Source organism: Notamacropus eugenii, chromosome 4, assembly GCF_028372415.1.
Source record: "Notamacropus eugenii isolate mMacEug1 chromosome 4, mMacEug1.pri_v2, whole genome shotgun sequence".
NCBI lineage: Eukaryota > Metazoa > Chordata > Mammalia > Diprotodontia > Macropodidae > Notamacropus > Notamacropus eugenii.
The window spans coordinates 472378957-472402622 of record NC_092875.1 but is presented as its reverse complement, the minus strand read 5'-3'; the positions used below and the strand labels follow the sequence as shown (position 1 = coordinate 472402622).

Genomic DNA, 23666 nt, shown 5'->3' with positions numbered 1-23666 from the left:
CAACTGTAAGCACCTCAAGAGCTGTGTTCAGCCTGCTTCACTTGGGCAGTCACTGCGCCCTTCCACAAAGTGGAAGGGCCACATTCCGATTCTTGTCCACATTGCAAAAGCCGTTTGGTTTTGTGAATGACTCCCTCCATTAAGGGTCACCGAGCTAGAGGGATGGAGCTGAGGGCAAATGTGCCTTGCCAGATGGGTATATGAGAAACTGGAACATATTGATCCTTCCATCATGTGCCTGCCAAGTTCAAATACATGTGGTGCTCTGCCAACCATTTTGTCTTCCAGCATCCCCTTACCCCTACACTTTGCTCTCTGTGATTATCATTGTGATCAGACCAAATTTACTTCATCCTATAAGAAACTGGCCACACATAATAACTTTGGAGGAAAAAAATTGAATTGTTAGTTAAGCCACTCACAATCTTGCTGATAAATTTCCAAGTGAAATTGATAATCAATTTAAATTAATGTTAGACAAGAAACTGCTGTCATTAAGACTGCTGAATTTATTGTGGGTTTTTTGTGTTGTGGAGGTTATTGCGCTTTTTTGAGTGAGGAGGGGATGGAGAGGAGTGATGTCATTTGATTAGTTTGGCCGATGATCATAGTAAAAACAGGTATTTTACTAGATCATTAATAATAGTAGTTATCAGAGATAAATGGCCCTGAAATATATGTAAGTCAGCCTCCTGAAGTCATTGAGAGTTGTTGAGAGAATTATTCAGCATAGTTCTAATAACTCACCAAAAAGCAAAAGATAAAGAGCTGTAGACAGCAGCATCATGGGACCCTTTCATATAGTTAATATTTGAAATAAAAAAGGACATGACTTTTGACCTCCATGTTCATAGCACATTCTAAGGGAAACCTGGTTTCCCAAATAGGAAAATTAACATGAATAGAAGTTTTAACATCCAGCTTGCCTGAAATAGGCATCTGGGTTGAATTTAAGGCTTTTTTGAACATTACTTTTTTCATATATGATCAGGAATATGGGAGAGGTAGGTGGAACCATGGAGAGACTGTTGGATTTAGAGTCAGGAAAGCCTGCCTCAGTAACATTATGTGACCTTGGATGAATTGTTTCACCATAGTTATTCCTCAGCCTCAGTTTCCCCATTGTAAAATAAGAATAACAGTTGTTATGAAGATCCAATGAGATCACTTGTGAATGGCTTTGCAAACCTCAAAGCACTTCATAAACTCTAGCTGCTATTATTATTAAAATCAAATTACAGTGGGAGAAGCCTAAATGAGTGGTTTCCATTGATCAGGAGAACTCTTGCTGCAAATGGACTCCAATTGATACATTCATTTGTGTATACTCAACTTGGAGGATATCAAGTATCCTGCAAATGGTTCTCCACATTTGGGAGGACTATAAAATGTTCTCCAGTTCAGGAAAGAAAGCAAACAGCTCAAGGAAGGAGGAATAGATCACTCCAAATGCAGAATTAAATTACCGCTTTTATCTCAGAAGCTGAATACGCCTGCCCTGAAAAACAGGAGATACAGAAGCTATTTCTTCTTGGCCCTTGATCTTTTAGGTACAATTGCAGCCCCAGGTATCAGAGTCAGGTTAAACTCTACTATACTCAACTGCCCAGAAAGGAAAGGCAGGGCTTGAATTTCTCACCAAATAAATCAATAAACAGATGGGTGATGTTTGTATTAGCTCATTGAGCTCATTCTCCTTTACTGGAAGGGTCTGAAGGGCAAAATGATGGCTGTAATGAGCCTGCTTATGAGACAGAAGAGCCTTCTTCAAATGACCTTCCCTTAGCCAAGTGAGATGTTATCTGGGAAGCGCTTTGCAAACCTTAAACTGCTCTGGAAATGTTAGCCACCACTGTCATCATTATTGTTACCCTCTGCCTCTGGCCCACCCTGCACCACCCCCTTTCCTCAGCACTCTCCTCTGTGACCACACACCAGGCTTTGGCTCAACCTGTGCGAGGTGGGTTTGTGGTCCTTCTCTGTCTACGCTGGCCTTCTGGCACTTCCAAGTCACCCCCACGTGGAGCTGCCCTTTTCATGGTCTCTGTGGGGAATGGGAAGACTTCCCAGAGAGGGGCGATGTAGGGTTGCTGTGGCCTTTTCAAACATCCCTCTGATTTTCCTAGATTTATCACAGCTGATTGTGACGAGAAACCAGGCCAGGATATGAGACTCTTTACCAGGAAAAGAGTATTAGTTGGCTCATTTTCCAAATATCAAGGTACAAGTTCCCCAAAAGGGGTTTGAAGGGAAATATTGAATCTGGAGCCTGCAGCGACTTCACCAAAGCTAGGATAAGGAGCGGCACTCAGCCATCATGCTCCCAGTTGGTACATTCCTGAATTGTGAGACTTGCAGTAATGAAGGCCAAGCCTGGGCTGATGGCTGGTGGTGCAATTTGTAAGTTTCCCTGGAACTGACAACTAAATGCATCTTCCAGTTCTTTTCCCCCTACAGAAAGCTGAATGCATTTTGGATTTGAAGGTACTCTTGAATATATTTTCAAAGCACAAATTGAACATCGTAGCTCTTGGGAAATTCCTCCAACTGATAAAGAAAAATGAAAACCTATTTTTAATTTTAGAATCTGGAGGCCTGAGTAGGAAAGACTAAAAATGTGGATTACCTTAGAAAATCAGTGTGGCTTGGTTGATAAAGTTACCTTGGAGTCAGGAAGACCTGGGGTCAAGTCCTAACTGAAACCCTGGTTGTGTGACCTTGGACAAGTTATTTAACCTCTCGATGCCCCGAGGCAGCTCTCTGAGACTATAAATTGAAGGAAAAGTGCTGAAGGGCACTGGGAGAGGAAGTTCCTTCCTGGGAGCTCCCTACACTGATGAAATAGTAGATTAAAAAAAAAAATCAGGCCATTCTGAACCTTGCTTGTTGAAATATGCAGTGGATGATGGAGCAAGAATGGATATGACGATGTAGAACTAAAGCATTGGACTTGGAGTCTGGAAGACATGAATTCAAAATCTGCTTCAGTCAATTTAAACTCTTGTGTGACTCACAGCCAGTCAGCAACCTTTCTGTGCCTCAGTTTTATCATAGTAAAATGAGGGGGTGGAACCTAGCAGCTGTAGTTCTGTTCAAGCTCCAAATCCATAGTATTATGACCCTATGACACAGAGAAAGAAACCTTATCATGCTGCCTAGATTTTCCCTGACTTTTAAAACATGTTGGCCTGCAATGATTCCTTGTTAAAAATGAGTCACAGTTTTCTGCACACCCACCTGATATATTCTGGTCTAGAGTGTTACTTGGTATTTATTATTTTTGCACCTATGCTTAATTTGCATTCCTTTAGGACATATAACTTTGGGGAAATGTAAAAGCCAAGGATGGTACCAGGGACCTTGGAGTTCTCCTTAGAGTTCTGACTCTGGCTATAAATAAATGTATGTGTGGACACATTCCTTGGCAAGTAATTTAAGACCACGGTGTCCTGAGTTATGTCTTTAATAATGGAAATCCTTCAAAAATAGTATTAATGGAACAAAAGGAAGTGTGAAATTTGTTGTTCCTCAGGTAAGTTTCAACATTCCAACAATTTGAATTACACTTGCCATGTGCTTTGCATGCTAAATGTCTCAAAAGGACTTAATTGTGTCATCCAACATGATGCAGCAGTATTATGAATCAGAATTCAGAATCTGAATCAGAACCAGCCTTAATACCACTGATTGAAGCTGTGAGAGTTGAAAGAAATGGACATAAACTGGCATTGTAGTGGTCGCCACAGTTTGGTTTTCTATTGATGGCTTAGTACGGGAGAGAATATTGTGTCATCTCCTGTAGTAAGCTCAGAGCTTTTAGCATGTAGCTATACCTATGTGAATCTGCAAACACTGTTATTACTGTGCAGCACAGTTAGAAGTGGTTCAAGTGCCAAATGATAGGGCTTGAAAGATTTGTTTCTGGCTCAGGTAAACTCTGAGAATCTTTATCCCAGTTCCCACTCTCATAGATGAGATGGTTCCTAGAGCTAGGCAGCCAAAATATTCCTCTCAGGATCCTAGGAGTGCCCTGATTCCATCAGCTTGAGCCCCCACCAGTGGGTTCCCCCCTTCCCAAGGTTATGAGTTGATAGCCTTGAGTAGCATTTAGAAAAGGATATTTACTATTGTGATGTAATAGAAACAGTGGGTGTGAAACATCCCCTGCAATATCTGTGGCACATTCTCCCTTAAGAACATACAGTGCCCAGGGAAAAATGGGTTTAAGCTTAGAGAGCACATGGGACCAAGGTTAACACAGCTAGAACCTTTTCTCCCCTCTGTGGAGTCCTCACAAATTTCCCTTTAGGCATAGTGTAGTCTCTTTTCTGGCTCTTAATATAGCCATGAGTCCAGTAATAAAGACATTGTTGCCACCTGATTTAGAGCAGTAATGGAAAAATGGGAAATCCAGCATCCTCTAGACACTTTCAAATCTAAAAGGCCCTTCTTAGGTCAAAGGGACATCGCCAAAGCTGAGACATCTCCTACCTCACTCCACCCCAAGGTGGTTCTTCCCCAACAATGTACTGGGAAAGCCTCCCTATTCTGGCTAACTCAGTGCTTTTTTTTATAGGACCCCCAGAGCATGTAAGGAAATTCCACTGCCAATTTGAACAAACCTCTTGTCTGGCATCACTTCACTTCATCAAATGGCTTTCAAAGATTTTTCATACTTAGTCTAAGGCCTTTTTATGTATTGATTGAGACTCTCACCTAGTTAAGGTATCAAACCAAAATCAAGTGGAGTGATTTCAGAACTACCCTTACACTTTTAAGGAGGAACTTAGGTTCAGATTCACAATGTGTTCCCAGAACCACCTTTCCTGGCTCTTTGTGGAAGTTTGGGTAACTCACTAATGCGGGTGCTGCAATGCTCCCCTGGGACAGCCCAAGTCACTCATCAGTCCCCTGGTTCATTTTTCTTTTTTTCCCTTAATAGTATTTTAATTTTTTTCCAAGGACATGTAAAGATAGCTTTCAACATTCATTTTTTTAAAATTTTGAGTTTCAAATTTTTCTCTCTCCCTGCACTCTCCCCTCCCCAAGACAGCCAGCAGTCTGGTGTAGGTTGTGCATGTATGATCATGCCCTGTCTCGTTTTTCAAGAATCAGAAGAGATATGTTTTCCTGTCATTCACGTTCCTATCGCTAGAGACTCAGTTGCTTTGCATTTTTGGCTCCACACAATATGAGTCACTTGTTCCCTGTCCTCTAACCCTGCTTCTAGATAAGAGATGCAACAGAGTTGATAGGATAGAAAACTGGGTGTACTACCTGTGGGAAAAAAATGCTTCCTTTACTATTTTGCTATTTATTGTTTACTATTTACTATTCTGACGTGCATTAGCAGGCTGACTCAGAGAGCTGTGGGGGCTGACAAATTCTTCATCCTGTAGTCAACATGGTGATGAACCCCTCAGACCTTACTTAGCTAAAGTGGTCCTCAAATGAGGCTTGGCCTGTGTTCAAACCAAACCTTCTAGCTTGGCAGGACCCATCAGAACTGTGTGCTTTGCTGGTTTTCAAAGGCCAGGTTTCTCCCCAAAAAGCCGATTTTCAAATGTTAGCTCCAAACCATGAGGAGACCATGAAATATGACCTTGGTAGAGGAAGTCTTACATACTTAGAGCTTTTGAACACATAGATGACCCCCCAGCATATACCGCAAAAAAAAACATGAAATAGGAGAATCATTCCAAACAGACCATGTAACTCAATTTAAAGAACAGCTATTTTTCCTTTACCTTAAAAAAAATTATCGATGCCTCTTGTTTTTGTATCACAGTCATGTCTGAATATGCTCCTCCCCTTCCCTACGCAAGGAACCTTCCATAATGACAAAGAAAAAAAATTTAAGAAAAGCCAATCAATCCATTTGTCCTATCTGAAAGAGTTTGCCACTCTTTCAGAAAAAGGAGGGAGGTGCATTTACTTATTCTTCTCTGGAACCAAAATTGGTCGTTATACTTAACAGAGGGTTCAGTTTTGTTTACATTCATGTAGAGCATTGTCCTTCCATCACTGTTGGTTTTTGTGTGTTTGTTTAATGCCCTAGCCTAGACGATGTTGTTGTATGTGGAGCTGAGCTGTGGGATGTAATTTAGATGATTCCAATTTTGTGGGCAACATCCAAAGCATCCTAGTTTGAGGCAAGTCAGATGGAGACCTTCCTTCTATCAGACTCTATCAAAATGTTGACCTTGAACAGACATCAGTGTGTGAAAAAGCTTCTTGACAGCCTGCTTAATCTGATGTTCTTTGGCCTTGACACCCACAGTGAATGCCAGAGTAATGTTGTCCTCGGTCTTCTTCCCAGCAAACAGTGGTCAAGAGAAACTTGGTGACATCATAAAGATCGAACTGGTTCCTTCTCAGGGCACTTTTGCAAGGGCAGTTTGGGCTATCTTTGAGGCTGAAATATGTTGGATCACTGGAAGGTGGGAGTACATTTGTGCTTTTTTTCTTTGAGTGGTTATGTACACCCTTCAACACTGCTTTCATGCGCCTAGCTTGGGGATGCTGTGGGGTTGAGGGGAGTGACTACCTTCTTCTTCACCTTTGGTGCCACATGGGAGAGGAGAAACCTCACTTTGTTCTAAGAGTAACTCACACATAAGCAGAGCCATCTCTCATTTCTTAGAGTACTTCTGTGTGTCTCATTTGTCCTTAATGCAGTCTGTTTTGTATTGTACCTGGTGGTATCTGTGTCTTTTCTTTTGCCTGCCATGCCATGCCTTTGATTTGTAAATTCCCTGAAGGCAGGAACCCCACTAGCCAAAGGCTAAAAGGTAGGCCAAAGATATCTTCCCTGTTCTCTTTGGTTGTGAGGCCTAGAAATAGAGGGTTCCTTCCTTTTCTGTGTAAGCTGTTCATGATCAAAATAAGCAGCCTTCTCCATTTTCCTTCTTCAGGGGATTCTCAAACTGTGGAGAAAAGAATGTGTCCCTTTAAAACAAATGTCTTGAGACTCAAAATTGGCTCTCTTTCTGCCAAGTGTAGAAAAAGAAAGAGTAAGGCAAGAACTGAGATCAAATAGGGGCTTTCTTATGTCTGCAGTTGCTTTCCTTGTGAAAATTAAGTATTTCATCAGCGTCTGGGAGCTTCTGTTCCGCTGTTCACTTAACTAAGCCAGAAGCCTCTTCTCTAAAGGTTATTTATTCCCAGGCTTGAGTCAACAGAATAGGAGGTAGTTTGGTCAAAGCCCCTGATATCTCAGATCTGTGAACTCATAAGAAAGGAATCTGGAGAGACCTGGATGTGTTGGTGGAAGAGGATGCTTTATAAGGTTTTTGTTTCCAACCTCTCCCTCCCTGCTGCCTTCTTTGTTTTTAACTCCCCCCTTCCTCATATAGGAACAGAGCTTTTATTAGCTTCCATAAAATTAAACAAGATCCATTTCAGACTTTCTTTATTGGTTTTTACAGTGAAGGACTTAGCATCATTGAATTTGAGAGCTGGAAATGACAGATCTTAGAGAGAATCCTGCCTAATCCCTTCATTTTGTAGAAGGAGAGCTGAGCCCCACAGAGGCCCAAGGTCACCTTGCTAATTAATTAGGGCCCAAATTGTTCAAATCTAAAACCCCTGCTCATTCACCCCACTGCACCTTGTAGGTTTGAAACCTCTTGTTTGTTTGTGATAGTGTCATGCAGAATAGGATGAGGAACTGATGCAAATTTCCAGCTGTGACATATCTGGAGCTTTGGATTAGCTAAAGACCCAAATCATAAATTTATTTAGACAAGGTAAATGTTTGCCATTCAACACATAGCGTCAGTCTATCCTGTTGGCCAGGGGGTCCTGCCAGGGCCTATGCCTACTGCATTCCTTTATCCACAAGTATCTGCCAAAGTCTGTGATCACCTAGAAAGGCAATTTTGGACTTGGTATTAAAGGTCAGCTGCAGCCTTATCTCATAAACCCATTTCTTACCCTTCTCACCTTTGTGCCTTTGCCCACTTCATTCCCTTTGCCCAGAACACCTTCCCCTTTCCCATCTCCACTGATACAACCTTCAAAGCCTTGTTCAGTTGCCACCTTTGCCATGGAAGCCTGATATTTCCAGGTTAAAGCCTTCTCTCTCTCATCTTAAGCATCTACTAAATCCCTACACAGAAAGGCCAAAACAGTTCTTGCCTCCAAGGAACTCACGTTCTAATGGGGAAAATAACTGTCTTTCTAGTCATCCATCCATCTATCTATTTATCTCTCTACACATATCTGTCTAACACACACACATAACACTTTGCACTCGTCTTATGCAGTTATCGTATCAAAATATTTTCTTATCAGTGTGTATGAATTCAGTCTTCCTACTACACTGTAGGCATCCGGGTGTCACTCAGAAACCAAAGAGTGCTGCAGACATCCATGATTTCTCCATAGAAGACAAATCTGAAGATGAGAACTTCTTTGCAGATTTTGGACCCCTCAATGTAGCAATGCCTTACAGATAGTGTTGCCAGATAAATAAGATTATTCAAGTCCCTTACAATAAGAAAGAAAATAATTCATTTTACTGGTCCTAATCAGAGAAAACAAGCAAAGACAGCTTTCCTCATGGGTGTTACCCAATAATAATATATTTGAAGAAATCTCCAGAAGATACTTACTGGATGCTGTTGGTTGAAACATACCCTATATTCCTTGGCTGATGGCTGATGGCTGATATCATGTAGGAGGGAGGCTACTGCTCAGACAAGAACTAGAAAAGGGTTATGTTATATCATTCAACAGTAAGTACTTGGGATCCAATAGACAAGAATACTGTTGCAAAAAAAGGGGGGACTTTGCCAAGCTAATGAAGATTCTTCCAGAGACTACTGTGGAGGAGTACCCCTCCCTCCTCAAAGCCACTCCTTGATCCCATCTCTTTGGCTATATTCTCTCACCTCTCATCACTTGAGGCAACTCAAGACTTTTAAAAGTAGATGGGAATGTAGCATCCCTTTTTCTCATCTGTAAATTGAGAGGGAAGTCTAGATTCTTCTCAAAGCAGATCTGAATATATTTTTATGGACTGAACTCTCATTGACCAGTCCCTGCATTAATAATTGATGAAAGAAAATACTCTTTCTCTCTCAGCCCCTTTGCCTATGAACATGGTCAGATTTCTCATATCCAGTAACAATTTGTTGTTGTAAAACCTTCCATTGATTTTTGACCGCCTTAAATTGTTATCTAGTAGATCTCTATCTGGCTCTGGTTTCCTTGCTCTCTCAAAGGTCTGTCATAACCTTAATTACCAAAACCAAGGTCTATCCTCACTCCTCAACCTTTCTGCAGCATTGGATACTCAGCTACTGTCCCTCTGGGATCCTCTTCTCTCTTGGCTTTTTCCTGGTTCTACTCTTCTGGGTCCTGCTGCCTCTTCTCAGCATTCTTCACAAGTTCACCTGCCTTCCCCTTTCTCTTAAGCATAAATGTCTCTCAAAGGCCTGTTTTTGGGACCTCTTTGTTCTCCCTCTGGTGATCTCAGGGCAGCTAGGTAGTGCAGTGCATAGAGCACTGGACTTGGAATCTAGAACACATCTTCATGAGTGCCTTAGCCACTTACTAGCTGTGTGACCCTGGCAAGTCAATTCATCCTGGTTACCTCAGTTTCCTCATCCATAAAATGAACTGGAGAAGAAAATGGCAAAACATTCTAGTTTCTTTTCCATGAAAACCCCAAATGGGGTCATGAAGAGTCGGACATGACTGAACAGCAGCAGGGTGGTGTTCTCATCCACTTTGTGGCTTTACTCGTCACTTCTATATAGGTCACTTCAGGGTATAGAGTATGTTTTCACAGATTAAGAGCTTAAAAGGACTTTAGGGGCCATTGAGTCCAATGCTCTCATTTTACAGATGAGGCTACTGAGGCACAGAATGGGTAAGTGACTTGCCCAGGGTCACAAATCTTAGTAAGCTTAGATCTGAGGCAGGATTTGAAACCATGTCTTCTTGACTCCAAGTGAAGCACTCCATCAGCTTCACTCCTCTGTCCCAACATCTCTGCCTGAATGTCCCACGTGTATAACAAAATCAGCATCTCTAAAACTGAACCTGTTATCTTTCCCCCAAATTCAATCCTCTTGCCAACTTTCTTCTTTCTGTTGCTAATGCCACTGGTTCAAACCAGAAAGTCCTATCCCTAGTTCCCTCTCCTGATATCCAATCAGTTGTCAAGCACTGTTGATTAGACCTCTTGCATCTGTTACCCTCCTCTACACTCAGGCTGTCACCACCCTCCTTCAGGCTCTCATTTCTTCTGTCCCAGATTATTATATTAATATCCTAACTGATCTCTCTACATCTGTTCTGCACTATCTCTGATCCATCCTTCACAGAGTTTCCAAAATAATCTTTGTAATTCTCAGGCTTCCCTTCAGGGCCTCACTGTTGCCTGTAACATAAAAGACAAGCACCTTATCCTAGTACTTAAAGCCTTCCACAGTTTGGCCAGTCATTTAACATTTAACCCCTGTGGGTTTCATCATGATGATACTTGTCCTGTTCATTTCATGGGGCTGTTGTGAGAACCCAATGAAATGGTTAATGCTTGGGAGATCATTTCATAATCTGCAATAAAGACAAACGTAAGGTATTATGGCTAGTCATCAAAACACCATGCTCCTGAGTAAATATGAACTTTGTTCCTGTGTTTCTGAAAGTACAGTTCTCTTTTAGTGATATCATCCATACCTTCCAAATGAAACCTAAGCAACCATTTTAGCATATGGTCCTAATGACCTATGATACAAGTGGTTGATTCACTCCTGCTCAGAGTTTCCATATCTCTTTTTCAACATCGGTCTCCATACGGAACATTCTTAAGATCATGGGATTATGAAATGGAAAGGTTATTAGAGAATTAAAGTTCGCCCCCCATATTTTCACTAATGAGGACTTTGAAGTCCAAAGAGCTGTCCAAGGTCACACACAGGCAGTAAGTAGCAGAGCAGGAATCTGAGCTCAGATTCTCTGACTCCAGACTCAGTGCTCTTGTGTATCTGAAGAAGACATGTCTCCTTTTCTGTGCTAAATTTGGTCCCTTTCCTCTTGTTGTTCAGTTGTCTTTCAGTCATGTCCAGCTCTTCATGACCCCATTTGGGCTTTTCTTGGCCAAGATACTGTAGGGGTTTGCTATTTCCTTCTCCAGCTTATTTGACAAATGAGGAAACTGAGGCAAACAAGGTTAAGTGACTTGTCCAGAGTCACATGGCTAATAAGTACATGAGGCTGGATTTGAACTCAGGTCTTCATGATTTCAGACCCTCCTCTCTAACCACTGTGCTGCCTAGCTGCCCTTCAGCTCCTTTACTTGGGCCCTTAATCCCATATCTGCCCATCTCCTCCAGGAAGTTGCCTTCTCATTCTTTTTTCTCAGCTACTTCCTTAAGGAATCATGCTTTCCTTATCATCTGCTTCCTTGCTGCCTTGAGAGCAGCCAGGTGACACACTGGATAGAGTGCCAGGCCTAGAGTCAGGAAGACTCATTGTCCTAAGTTCCAATCCAGCCTCAGACACTAACCACACTTATTAGCTGTGTGACCTTGGGCAAGTCACTCAACACTCTCCCTTAGTTCCTCATCTGGAAAATGAGCTAGAGAAGGAAATGACAGACCACTCCTGTATCTCATGACCCAAATGGGGCCACAAAGAATCAGATACAACTGAAGAACCATGTCAACAAAGGAAACTAGTTCAGGGCTCTTCCATCCTTAACTTTTACTTTTCCCCATCATCCATCAAAGGCAAATTCATAGAAAAGCTATTTGCTTTCCTTGGCTTCCTTTCCTTCCACTCACTAATCAACCCTGTGCAGTCTGATTGTATCGTGCAACTGAAACTGCTCTTATCATGGTGACCTGTGATCAGTTAATTGCCAAATCACATGACTTTTTCCTCAGCCTTCATCTTCTTCAATCTCTCTGTAGCATTTGCCACTGTTGATCATTTGTCCTCCCTCCTTTCTTCTCAGGCTTGTGTTACACTATATTCCCTTGTATCTCTTCTTACCTACCTAGTCACTTCTCAGTTGTTTTTGTGGATTATTATCCTTGACCTGTCTCCTGTATGTGGGAATACTGAAGGCATCTTCTTGGGCCCTCGTCTCTCTGTCTCTCTGTCCTCTTGGTGGGTTTCATCAGTTCCTTTGAGTTCAGTTGTCATCCTCAGAAGGATGACTCCCAGATCTATATATCCAACTCTAAGCTTTATCCCGAGTTTGTCCACATCACCAACTGGCTAGCGCACATTTACAATCCGATCTAGATATCTCAGATTCCACATGCCCAGAATGGGACTCATGATGTTCCTCCCACCCATTCTTCTAACCTTTTTGTTGCTCTGTCATCTCAGTCATATCTGACTCTCTGTTGACCCGATTTGGAGTCTTCTTGGCAAAGATACTGGTCTGCCATTTCTTTCTCGAGTTCATTTTACAGATGAGAAACTGAGGCCAACAGTTAAGTGACTTGCCCAGGGTCACACTGCTAGTATCTGAGGCTAGATTTAAACTCCAGGGCTGGTGCTCTATCCAGTGTCTGTGTTGAGGTTCCTCCTCTATCAGTTTTCACCCATTGTGGTTAATGAGGGAGGATTTATTTCCCCTTTGATGCACTTTGATGTGGCACTATAGTTGCCCTTTCCCTTCTAACTTAGTTATTTCTGTTGAAGTCTTCCAGATACCCAAGTTCACAAACTCATCATCTTCTCAACTCTTCCCTCTCCCAATTAGTCTTGTCAGTTAGTTAGTCTTGTCGGTTCTTTCTCCACAACACTCATATCCATCCTATTCTCTCCATGCACATGGCTCTAACCCTAGTTAAGACTTCCATCACTTCTACCTCAGACTATTACAACTGGTCACCTCTTTCCAATCTGTCCTCTGGGCAATGGCCGACTGATGTTCCTAAAGTATACTCCCTTGCTCAAGAAGTTCCACTGGCTCCCAAATGCCTCCTGGATAAAATATAGACTCCTCTATTTGCCTTTTAAAGCCCTTCACAATCGAATTTCAGCCTACCTTCCCATACTTATTCACATTTCTCCTCCTTGGACACTCTGTGTTTCAGGCAAACTGGCCTTTTTGGTATTCTTTCTCTATGATATTTTAGGTCAGGTAGGTGGTACAATAGATAGAGCACTGAGTTTGGAATCAGGAAAACTCATCTTCCGGAGTTCAAAATCAGCCTCAGACACTTACTAGCTGTGTGACCCTGGATGAGTCACTTCACCCTGTTTGCCTGAGTTTCCTTATCTGGAAAATGAACTGGAGAAGGAAATGGCGAATCCCTCCAGGATCTCTGACAAGAAGACCCCAAATGGAGTCACGGAGAGTTGGACACAACTGAAGTGACTGTGTAGCAACCAAGTACGTTCAAAGTAGATGCTAGTGACAAAAAACCAAAAATCATCCTTGCTCTTGAGCTACTTACACTCTATTTATTGGTGAAGGTTGGGCGAGGGGGAAAGGAGAGGAGGATAGAATATGTGTACTTTAGAACCAAGAAAATTGAGGAAGGATAGAGTCCTAAGAACAGGGAGGTCTGGGAAAGCGTCCTGGAAAAGGTGGCAGTGATATATCTGTAGAGGAGGGCAAAGGGAGGGGAACAGTATATTTTCAATTAGTCATTTTCCTCCAAATAGTGTCAGACGTACTGTTAGGTGTTCTGGGGGAAAAATATTTATTTAGTTGCCCATGAAGAATGCAAGGAAGCTTTAAAGTGAACCAAGAATGCATACTTAGCTTTATTAAACAAACTGCTTCGGTGACCAGGAATTAGAGGTAACAGCCGAAGGTGTCTGTGTTAAGAGGTTCCTCCTCTACCAGTTTTCACTCATTGTGGTTAATGAGGGAGTATTTATTTCCCCTTTGATGCATATGTTGTCTCGGCAAGTACCCTCTTCCCCTTCATATGTTCACAGGCTCAATACACCTCATTTTATGGAACACAAACTGCTCTAGAAAACTGTCAGCAGGTTTGCAGATTTTTCTCCCCTACCTGCATTCAGCTCTTTCTTGGAGTCTCACTTCACTTAGGTCTGCTTGGATTTCCTTGTGTTCGGGGTTGTAGGAGCTCGTGGCTCCTGCTGTGGTCTTTAGCATGCAGAATTGCCAGGTCTCATCAGGACAGAAGAAAAGCCACCTCACCCTCAGGCCCAGCTGGTGTACAAATGACTAGAAATCTAGCATCAGGTACACATGAGTTATTTAGTCAAAAAAAGAAAGCAAGGAATCATTTCCCTCCCAAACTCTAGAAACTTGGAGTTGTGTTTTTATCCTATGTTGATTTGGAGCTGATCTTTTTGCGATATATAAGTAATAATCATTTACATGTCTACAGTACCTCAAGGTTGCCAAAGAACTTGGCTCATCACGGCTCTGAGAGGAGTATTTATTACTCATCTGGTCATCCCCTTTTCACTGATATGGAGACTAGGGGTGATGGCCAGCTAAGCCATCATGAGCGTAATCTCTTCTCCTCAACACCCTCCCCACCAACACTCCCTCACACTTTATCTTTAGATGTTGCAACTTCATTGCATCCCGACCTTTCGAAAGGAAATATTCCCACTGAGGTCAACTTTAGCCTGATATCAAGACTACAAGCCCCAGCTTAGTCAGTGGAAGCAGGTCAAACTCTAGAAGGAATCTTCACCATCATCATCATGGCCAGCAGTTATATAGCAGTTTAAGGCTTGCAAAGTCCTTTACAAATACTATCTCATTTCAGGCTCATGACAACCCTGGGAAGTAGGTGCCATTTTTATTATGCCCATTTTATAGATGAAGAAACTAAAGCAATAGAAGATTAAGTGATTTGCAGATCTAAAGAAAAGAGCTGCCAGGAGCAGATCTCAGGAGACAACCTAGAGATAGGCTGGACAGAAGACTAAGTTGGTTTTATCTTCATTGGAAAACTGTTGAAGTGCCTTGAATTTTTTCAGGCCCATCAACGCCATCTCTATCCCTCTCTCCATTTCACTTTCATGATTTTGAGCATCTGATTGGTAAATGTGTAATTCCTCCAGGCCTAACATGTTATTTTAGCAGGACCATGGTCCATGCTCACCCTGGAATTGCTGCCATCTTCATAGCCTTCATGTGTTTTCTCAAGGGGCCATTCCAACCCAAGAACTTTCATTATCCATTTAGCACCGCACTCACCCACCCTCACAACTGGCAGTTCTTCCAGGGGTAGCTTTCTGTGTACCCTTATTCAAGGGCAGGAGAGATTTCAGAGACCAGGAAAGCTCCGTACACTGTCATAGTGATTTAAAATGTGATGAATTCCTCCAGCACCGTCACCCCTGCAGTCAGTTTCAGGAGAAAGGCCAAGCAGGCATAGCCTCATCCTTCTGATGCTATCTCTCATACTGCATCATGCAGCATCTTACTCCGTCCTCAGATAGCTTTTGCTTCACGATGTATTTCCATCCCTTTGTTGTCATAGGTCTCTGTTGCCCATCTGTTCTCTGTGCCAAGGTCATTCATTTGAGCTCAGAAGTCTACAGGCAGAGGTTCTTAACTCTTCTGTATGTGTCACAGACTTTGGGGGGCACCAGAGGCAGCCAGTGACACAGTAGACAAGAGTGGTAGACCTGGAGTCAGAGATCTGAGTAAATCCATCCTCTGATACTTAGTAGCTATATGAACCTGGGCAAATCACTTAACCTCTGTATGCCTCAGTTTCCTTAACTGTAAATGGGGATAATAATAGCACCTAACTCCCAGGATTGTTATAAGGATCAAATGAGATAATATTTGTAAAAAAAAAAAAAAGTGCTTACCACAGTGCCTGGCACATAGTAAGCGTTATATAAATGTTTATTCCCTCCTTCTTCCCTTCCCTTTGCCAGTCTGATAGATCCCTTCCTAGAATAAATTTCAGTTAGAGGTTAGTGAAGTGGAAGATGTGATTTTCCCCATACCAGCTGGTGTCTGTGTACTCCAGGTTAGGAGCCCATGGAATGCTTGACATCCTTTGCATAGTGCCCAGCACAACCCCATGCAGCTATGAATGTAATGTAAGTTGGGAAGTACTCCCATTCCTCGGATAGCACTTGGAGAAGAGTCTACACCATGAATTATGGCATGCAGACCCAAAAGTGGTACCAGTGTGGAAAGGGGGATATTAAGTTCATGACGTGTCATAGAAGAAAAGATCCTGGAAGGAGTTATACATTTGGGGATGTGGCCAACATGAGAATTTGGTTCCCTTGACAATATATATTTATTATAGGGATCTCACCCACCCACCCCACTGGGGTGGAGGAAGTTGAAGAGAAAGAAAATAAATGCTTGCTAATTGAGTAGAGTAATTTTTAAAGACCCTGGACTAGCAGTGAGGAGACCGGCTTTTAGTCTCCATACTAATTACCTGCGTGACCTTTGGCAAGTCACTTGTTCTCTCTAGGCTTCATCTTACCCATCTGTAAGGGATTGAACAAAATGGTCTCCGCTGTCCCTTCCAGATCTAAATCCTTCAAGATTATGATTCTCTGTCCTTTTGGCGTCAGTTACTTCTCTAAGCCTCACTTTGCTACTCCATAAAATAGTAACAATAAGAGTAATTCAGTTCAATTCAGTAAACATTTACTAAACAACTCCTATGTGCCAGGCACTTGGTGCTAAGTGCTGGGAATGCAAAAAGAGGCAAAAGGAGACAGTCGCTGCCCTCACGGAGCCTACAGTCTAATAGGAGAGATGACATGCAAGCAGATATATTCAAAACAAGCTACACAGGATAAATAGGAAATAATTAACAGGGGGAAAGCATAATGTGAATTTCTGTGGTAAAGGTTGCAAAGTGCTTTACATACATGGGTTTGATGATATTTGTGATAACTTCACAATGACCCTGTTAGTTGGGATTATGATTAACCCAATTTTATAAGGAGCAAAATGATACTCAAGGACACTGAATGACTTGCTTGGGGGCCCAGAGCTATCAAATGTGAAGCAGGATTCAAACCCAGGTCTTCCCAAGTCCCAATCACTCACACTACTCACTATACCAAGCTGCTCTATGAAATGAGAGGTTGGAACTAGATTTTTAAAAAATGAACAACCAGAATGAATTAGATGATTTTTGAGGTCATTTCCAGGCCTAATATTCTAAGACTTCTCTTTGAGACTCCAGTGACAAGCAGGGTGCCTTGTGCATGTGTTCAATGGATTCTTATTGGATTGTTTGTTGGGTCATTTACACTTGCATTTTTCCAGCTCATATATTCTGATTTATTTATCCTTCCCTGTTTGTGCCCCCGCAGCAAGGACCCTGCACATGCTCAGGGTTTCTCTGTGGTTCGCATGGAGCTCACATGACCTCAGTGGATAAGCTCTAATCATTCAGAATAGGTCCTTGTGTGAATACGTCAAATGCAAGATACTCAATTTATCTTGACCCTGGAAGGCAGAAGGGCTGCTGACCCAACTAGGAAAAGAATGGGCATGGAATTCTGAGTTCTTGGTACTTGTTTGGAGCTAGGTCACCTCTACTGGAGACTTCGGTTGTGGAGTAAAGTCCCCTTGTAATGAAGCCATTTTGGGGGAGGGAAGTCAGAGAATAAGTTCTCTGTGAAATAGGAAACAATGGGAGTTTTTAGCCCTCGACCTGTGGTGAACCAAGCCCTCTGAGCAGAGGAATGGCCATTTGCACATGGCAATGAATTGGAACAATTCAAGACTTTCATTCTGCTGCAGGCCTTAGACAAGCTTCTGTTGTCAACAAGTTGATTCCATGATATTAATCCTAAATTAATGGTCCTTAGAAAGGGATGCCTCTATTTCAAATTGTTTCCTAAAACTGGATGAGTCATTAGCTCTTAGAAGACCTGTGAGTCAGTGTGACTTCATTTTTTGGCTAAAGCACACTGTGGGTGTGCTATGGTAAATACTAAACAATCACCAGTGAGCCAATTCCTCTCATGTGGTCCACCTTCATGGAATAGTTCATTTCTTTTCATGCTCAGTCTTAAACATAGTAAATTATACTTTCTGATGTTTCCTTTCCCATCTTGGTACCGAGTAACCTGCTTATTCCTAGTGATTTTATTTCCGAAGAATTAAAAGTTAAAATAGCTATTCTCAGCAACACAGCGATCCCAGACAACTCTGAAGGACTTATGATGAAAAATGCTAGACATCCCAGAGAAAGTACTGATGGTGGCTGAATGCAGATGGAAGCAGAGGTTTTGACTTTATTTTTCTTGAGGTGTTTTTTTTTTTAGGTCTATGTTTTCTTTCACAATATGACTATTATGGAAATGTTTTGCATGACTATACATGTATAACTTGTATCAAATTGCTTGCCTTCTCAATGGGGGGGTGTTGGAAGAGAGGGAGAGAATTTTTAAAATGAATATTAAACATTGTTTTTACATGCAACCAGGGGAAAATAAAATACTAAATATAAAAAAAGAATTAAAAGTTGGCTAATTAGACGCTCCTTGTTATGGCTGACTTTAGCAACAGGTGCTGGAGATCGCTGCTTGCATTCAGCAGAGTGAATGTCAAAATTTTGCCAGGCTTTTTTTTTTCTGAGCCACATGTGTCTGTGATGATCCTTGCAAATAATAAAAAATAATAATAATAGCTAGCATTTTTGTAATGTTTTAAGGTTTGCAAGGCACTACAAATATCATCTCATTTTATCCTTGCAACCACCCTGAGAGGGAGGTACTATTATCCTCATTTTACAGATGAGGAAACTGAGGTAAACAGATTATGTAATTTGCCCAATGTCACACTGGCTAGGAAGAGTCTGAGACTAGATTTAAACTCAAATCTTTCCCTGATTCCAGGTCCAGCTTCTATCCAATGCAAAGAAAAATTGCCTTTAATTGGGGAGAGAGGGGAAAGGCTATTAAATACACAAGTCCTTTGCAATTATTTGCCCTCTAAGTCATGCCCACATAGAAATTCCAGTGCTTTCATTACTTTGTTTTTCCTTGTATGAGATATTAGATCATCAGCAGTGGGTAATAGTTTCAACCAAGCTATCCTAAACTAAATTGAGAATGCCCTCTGGATTTTATGGGAGGCACCCCAATTTGACCTCTCTCTCAGGTCATGCTACCAGCTGAGACTTTCCACTCTTCATATTGTATTAGCTGCTACACAGGGAAATTAATCTATAGTAAATGTGCATGGAAGTGAGGGAAACAGACAAATGAGTATTTCATGCAGGTTGGTACAGTGAGAAGAAAACTGGCTTTGGAGTCAGAGGCGATGGGTTCAATTCCCCTCCCCCAACAACCCTTTGATGTTTACTACCTGTGTGGCTTTGAGGGAGCTGGGCAGGATGGATGGTCATAGCCGGTCCTCCCGCTCTAGCCGGGTGATTCCGTGACTGCCTGACTTGTTGCATAGTGGAGCAGTACCTTTCGCAAGCTCTGACAGCTGCTGGCTGGGGTGGGAGGTGTGGGTGCCTGAGCCCTGTGGGGCAGCAGGCAGTAGTCACCCTCTGACGATCGAGCCTGGGAAATTTCCGGGGTTGAGAACTTGACAAGCCCCAGTTTTACACTCTCACATGTTGATGTTAAGACCCGGTTGGGCAAGATGAGAAGTTTTCCTTTGGCAGAGCTGGGGGTGGGGTGGGGTCAGGGAGTGCTCTCTGTTAACCCCTCCCTCCTCCTTTCTCTCCTATAGGTGTGTGATGTCAAAGCAGGAGGCAGGGCTTGGGACCTCCCCCCCCAGAAGACTAACCGCCCGTCATCATGTGCCAGTATGAATGCTAAGCGAGCAGCCTGCTCTCCTCGTCGGAGCTGTCCGGGACGAGAAGGAAAGGAGGAGCCCAGCGGCCCGAAGCCAGAGACTGAGGCTTCCAGCGTATTCACAGAACTGCTTGGACCTCAGTGACTGCAAAGCTGCTAGGAAAGGAAAGCAGATTTCTCCTTCTGGCTTCTTTCTGCCTTCATTCTTGTAGTCTTGAGCGGGGGTGTGTGTGTGTGTGTGTGTGTGTGTGTGTGTGTGTGTGTGTGTGTGTGTGTGTGTGTGTGTGTTCACTCCTTGGATTTCTGACTGTCCACTGCCTTGGACCTCAATATGTGTCATGTTATTGTCACCTGTCGCTCAATGCTGTGGACTCTCCTGAGCATTGTCGTGGCTTTCGCAGAACTCATCGCTTTCATGAGCGCAGACTGGCTGATTGGCACCGCCAAATCCTCTAGCCATGTGGACATGGACAACAGGACCGGGGGCTCCCAGCAGCCTTACCGCCCAACCTTGGGCATCTACGCTCGCTGTACCCGCATCTCCCACATACACCATTCCAGTCGGGACACCCTTTGTGGTCCCTATGCAGAGAACTTCAACGAGATCGCCAGTGGCTTCTGGCAGGCCACGGCTATTTTCCTAGCTGTTGGGATCTTTATTCTCTGTACAGTGGCATTCGTATCTGTCTTCACCATGTGTGTACAGAGCATCATGAAGAAAAGTATTTTTAATGTCTGTGGGCTGCTACAAGGGATTGCAGGTAGGTGCAAGATGAACCAGAGGGGAATGGGGCCTGGTGATGGAAAGGTGTGCAGGAAGTAGGTGGGAAACCTGCCTGCATTATGGTACTTTCCTTCCTCCCTTCCTTCCTTCCTTTTTTTCTTCTTTCATTCATTCTCTAACCACAGCGTGTCAGACTTCTGATCTTTCTAGACCTCAGTTATCTTTTCAGTTAGAGGGCATAAGTCCAACAGAGATGAACTAGAGAGCTGAGCTGGCCTGTTTCCTGTATTTCCTGTTTCTGTCGTCCTCAGCTAACATGAAGACAGTCTGTCTTGTTCTCTTTTGGCTTTAGTCAAACTCTCGGCATTAACTGGTCCTGGGGGGTTATAAATTGTTAGCTTTCTGTTTGAGTTACCACTCGTCTTTCATTGCTTTTCTCATTAAATTGAAAGCATGTGCTCCAAGACAGTCTATCCTATGGTGAAGGATTATGGTGAGAGCACAGCTCAGCCGCAGGATTTTATTCTAAACAAGAACCTTAAATGCTTGGAGTTCATTAGAAGTCACTAAGTCCATTCTTACCACTCTCCTCCCTGTGTCCCCCTTTCCCCTCAAACTCTATCCTCAAGTCACCAAATCATTTCAGCTGGAAGAAAGAATGAGCCTTAGCTGTTCTGTGTTAATTGTATTCCGTTTTAAATTGCCCATCTCCTGGAACCTGACAGAATGTTCAGTACAGAAAATGAAAGGTAGCTCATCTGATTTTCAGGGAATTCTCACTGTGGTGGTTTTTTACAAATAAATGGAAAAGGAGAATTGGAGGGCATTGGAATGATCACAGGAGAGAAAGTCCGGAATGGGTAAGAAATCTTCCATTGTTACCAGACTTTCCCAGCCTCTACTCTGTGGATCTGGGGCCCAGGATGCTTGGTTTCAGTTCCAAGGAAGGACAGGCTGTCCACTCAGACTCCTGTGGACTGGAAGAAATAATATTCTGTTTTCTTGGCAATAGGCACTCTTTTTTGAAAAAAAGAAAAAAAGAGTTGAACATTAAGACATCTCATGTAGGTAGATCTTAGAAACAGGATTTTGTGTAGCTTTTGAGAAAAGTACAAAGAATGTTTTTAACAGTTGTATCCAAGATATTTTCCAGTCTCCCAAGTTACAATCAGCTGTATTGTCTACAGCCTTCAAGGAAGAGCCCAGGCAGCGCTAGTAATTCACCATGCCAGTAGGATGTATTAAAGCAGAAGAGGCTTCAGAGTTCTAGCCTGACCCAGCCATGACAACAACCACTAGCCCAGGATTCGAAAGAGATTGAGGAGCAGGCCTAAAGAAAGGAAATATTCCCATCATTTCCCTTCTTTTCAGAGAATGTGCTTTTCAGTAACACTACCTATTCCTGCTTGCCGGGTGCCACACAGGACTTGAGGAAATCTATAGGCATCTCTCCTGATTCCTGAGGTGTCCCTGCCCAACATCCCCAGCCTCCTGCTAGCCATTGGGACTTGAGAGTTCCCTCCCTGTAGTTTTCTGGAGGGCTCCCTGGAGGAGGAGACTGCTATGAGCCAAAGACCCTGCCCTAGGGAGCCCTGCCTTCCCTGTAGCTTCCCATGGAGTCTGCCCTCACCTGTGTGAGTCACCCAGCTTCCAGGGAGCAGAGGTCAAGGTCCACTGGTCCAGACCTACTCATTGATTATAGTCTATGCCACTCACCAATAGGAGCTCCTATTTACATATTAATACGTACGGTTTCCCAGGTGTTTTTCTCACAACAGACTCATGAAGCAGGCAATGTATTTTTCACATTTTACAGGTGAGGAAACTGACTCACACAGAAAGGTGAGGGACTGATACACAGCCCCAGACCCCATCTAGTGCATTGTGCTGATGCTTATTCTTGAGGAAGAGTGAATTATCTTTTATTTTTCAAAACAGTAACTTGATAGGACAGGGATCAAGAATTTGTTTCAAAAGATACTTGGGAGTTCATTATCTCATTTTTTTACATCTTTATTTCCTTATTGTCTATTCCCTATCTACCATTGTACTGTGTATACAGAAGGTTCCATAAATGTTTGCTGAACTGTATGTAATTGAATTTCTTCCTTCAATTTTCCAACCTTGAGCAATAGGTAGGTTAGGGATGACCAGCCCCATTTTGATGTTAGGTTCCTCAGAGATTGAGGGACTTTCCTAATGTCCTAAAGTGAATTATTGACAATCAGGACTGGATTCCACATCTCCCAGTTCTTTTCATTTCTAGACTACATTGTCAGTGACCAGTTGGAAAATTCTTAATCTTCCTGCCTTCCAAACAACTGGCATGATATATTCCCACAAAAAAACCAACAACTTTTCCAGCTAATGTCCTTTTAACAAAGGACAATTCTCTTTTACTCCTCCAGAGGCATTGGGGGCTTGAGGTGGGCAGAGGGGATGGGAAGAAGCAGGGAGGGTACTGATTCACTGACCTAGTACAGAGGTAATTTATATCCTGGTCTACAGCCCAAGTTCTCCATCCTCCCAACAAAGAATGGAAATCTCAGTAGAGTCAACTCTCTATCATAGTATCATAGATTAGGTGGGTGCTCCTATGAAGCCCCAGGCCACAATGGCTGGCAAAGTGGACTGATAATCAGGAAGACATAGGTTCTAATTATGTCTTTGCCCCTTGACTCTTTGAGGAAAGTCACTTAGACTTTCTAGATCTCAATTTACTCACCTGTAAAGTGAAAATATTACACTAAGTTATATCTAATATCTTTTCTAGCTCTAAAACTCTGAGTCTGGGAAGCTCATCTTCCCCTTTTCCACTTAGTTCTACAGCTTCATGAGCTCATTCTGCAAATATATCCTACTCAGTCTGGCATTTCATTACCTGGAAATATGTAGTGTCATCTACAACCTAGAAGATTTCACTTAGTTAGTACTCCCTCTGCCAAATAATTTATTAAAATGTTAAATAGCATTCCTAGGAAATCCTCTACTCATACTTTTCTGGCTGGAGACAAATCCATTTATCCTTACTTGGTTTTCTGTTTTTAAGCTAGTTCCCTACCCACAATAAAAACATATCCTAGCCAAAGGTTTCCACTTATTTGTGCTTCCCGTTCCCTCCCCCCCCAAATCAGCTCTTAGTAAAGAATCTTGTCAGAGGTTTCTTAGAAGTCTAAATAAATTAACTTCACTAGTGTCCTCTTGGCTGGCTTGCATTATCCAGTTAAAGAGC

At 42.6% G+C, this 23666-nt stretch overlaps 1 protein-coding gene across 8 annotated transcripts in view; it reads left to right on the top strand.

Moving 5' to 3' along the window:
* LHFPL2 (LHFPL tetraspan subfamily member 2) overlaps positions 1 to 23666 on the top strand; it is a 241756-nt gene that overhangs the window by 179997 nt on the left and 38093 nt on the right. For 4 of the 8 annotated variants that reach the window (XR_011966527.1, XR_011966524.1, XR_011966525.1 and 1 more), the window contains one exon: positions 19646 to 19991. Coding sequence is in view for 4 of the 8 variants with exons in the window: in XM_072606416.1 (XP_072462517.1) it covers positions 20042 to 20471 (430 nt within the window). In the remaining 4 variants the exon portion in view is untranslated. Of the gene's footprint in view, positions 1 to 19645; positions 20472 to 23666 lie in introns of those variants that run through there. The other 4 variants (XM_072606416.1, XM_072606414.1, XM_072606415.1 and 1 more) reach the window with 1 other exon arrangement.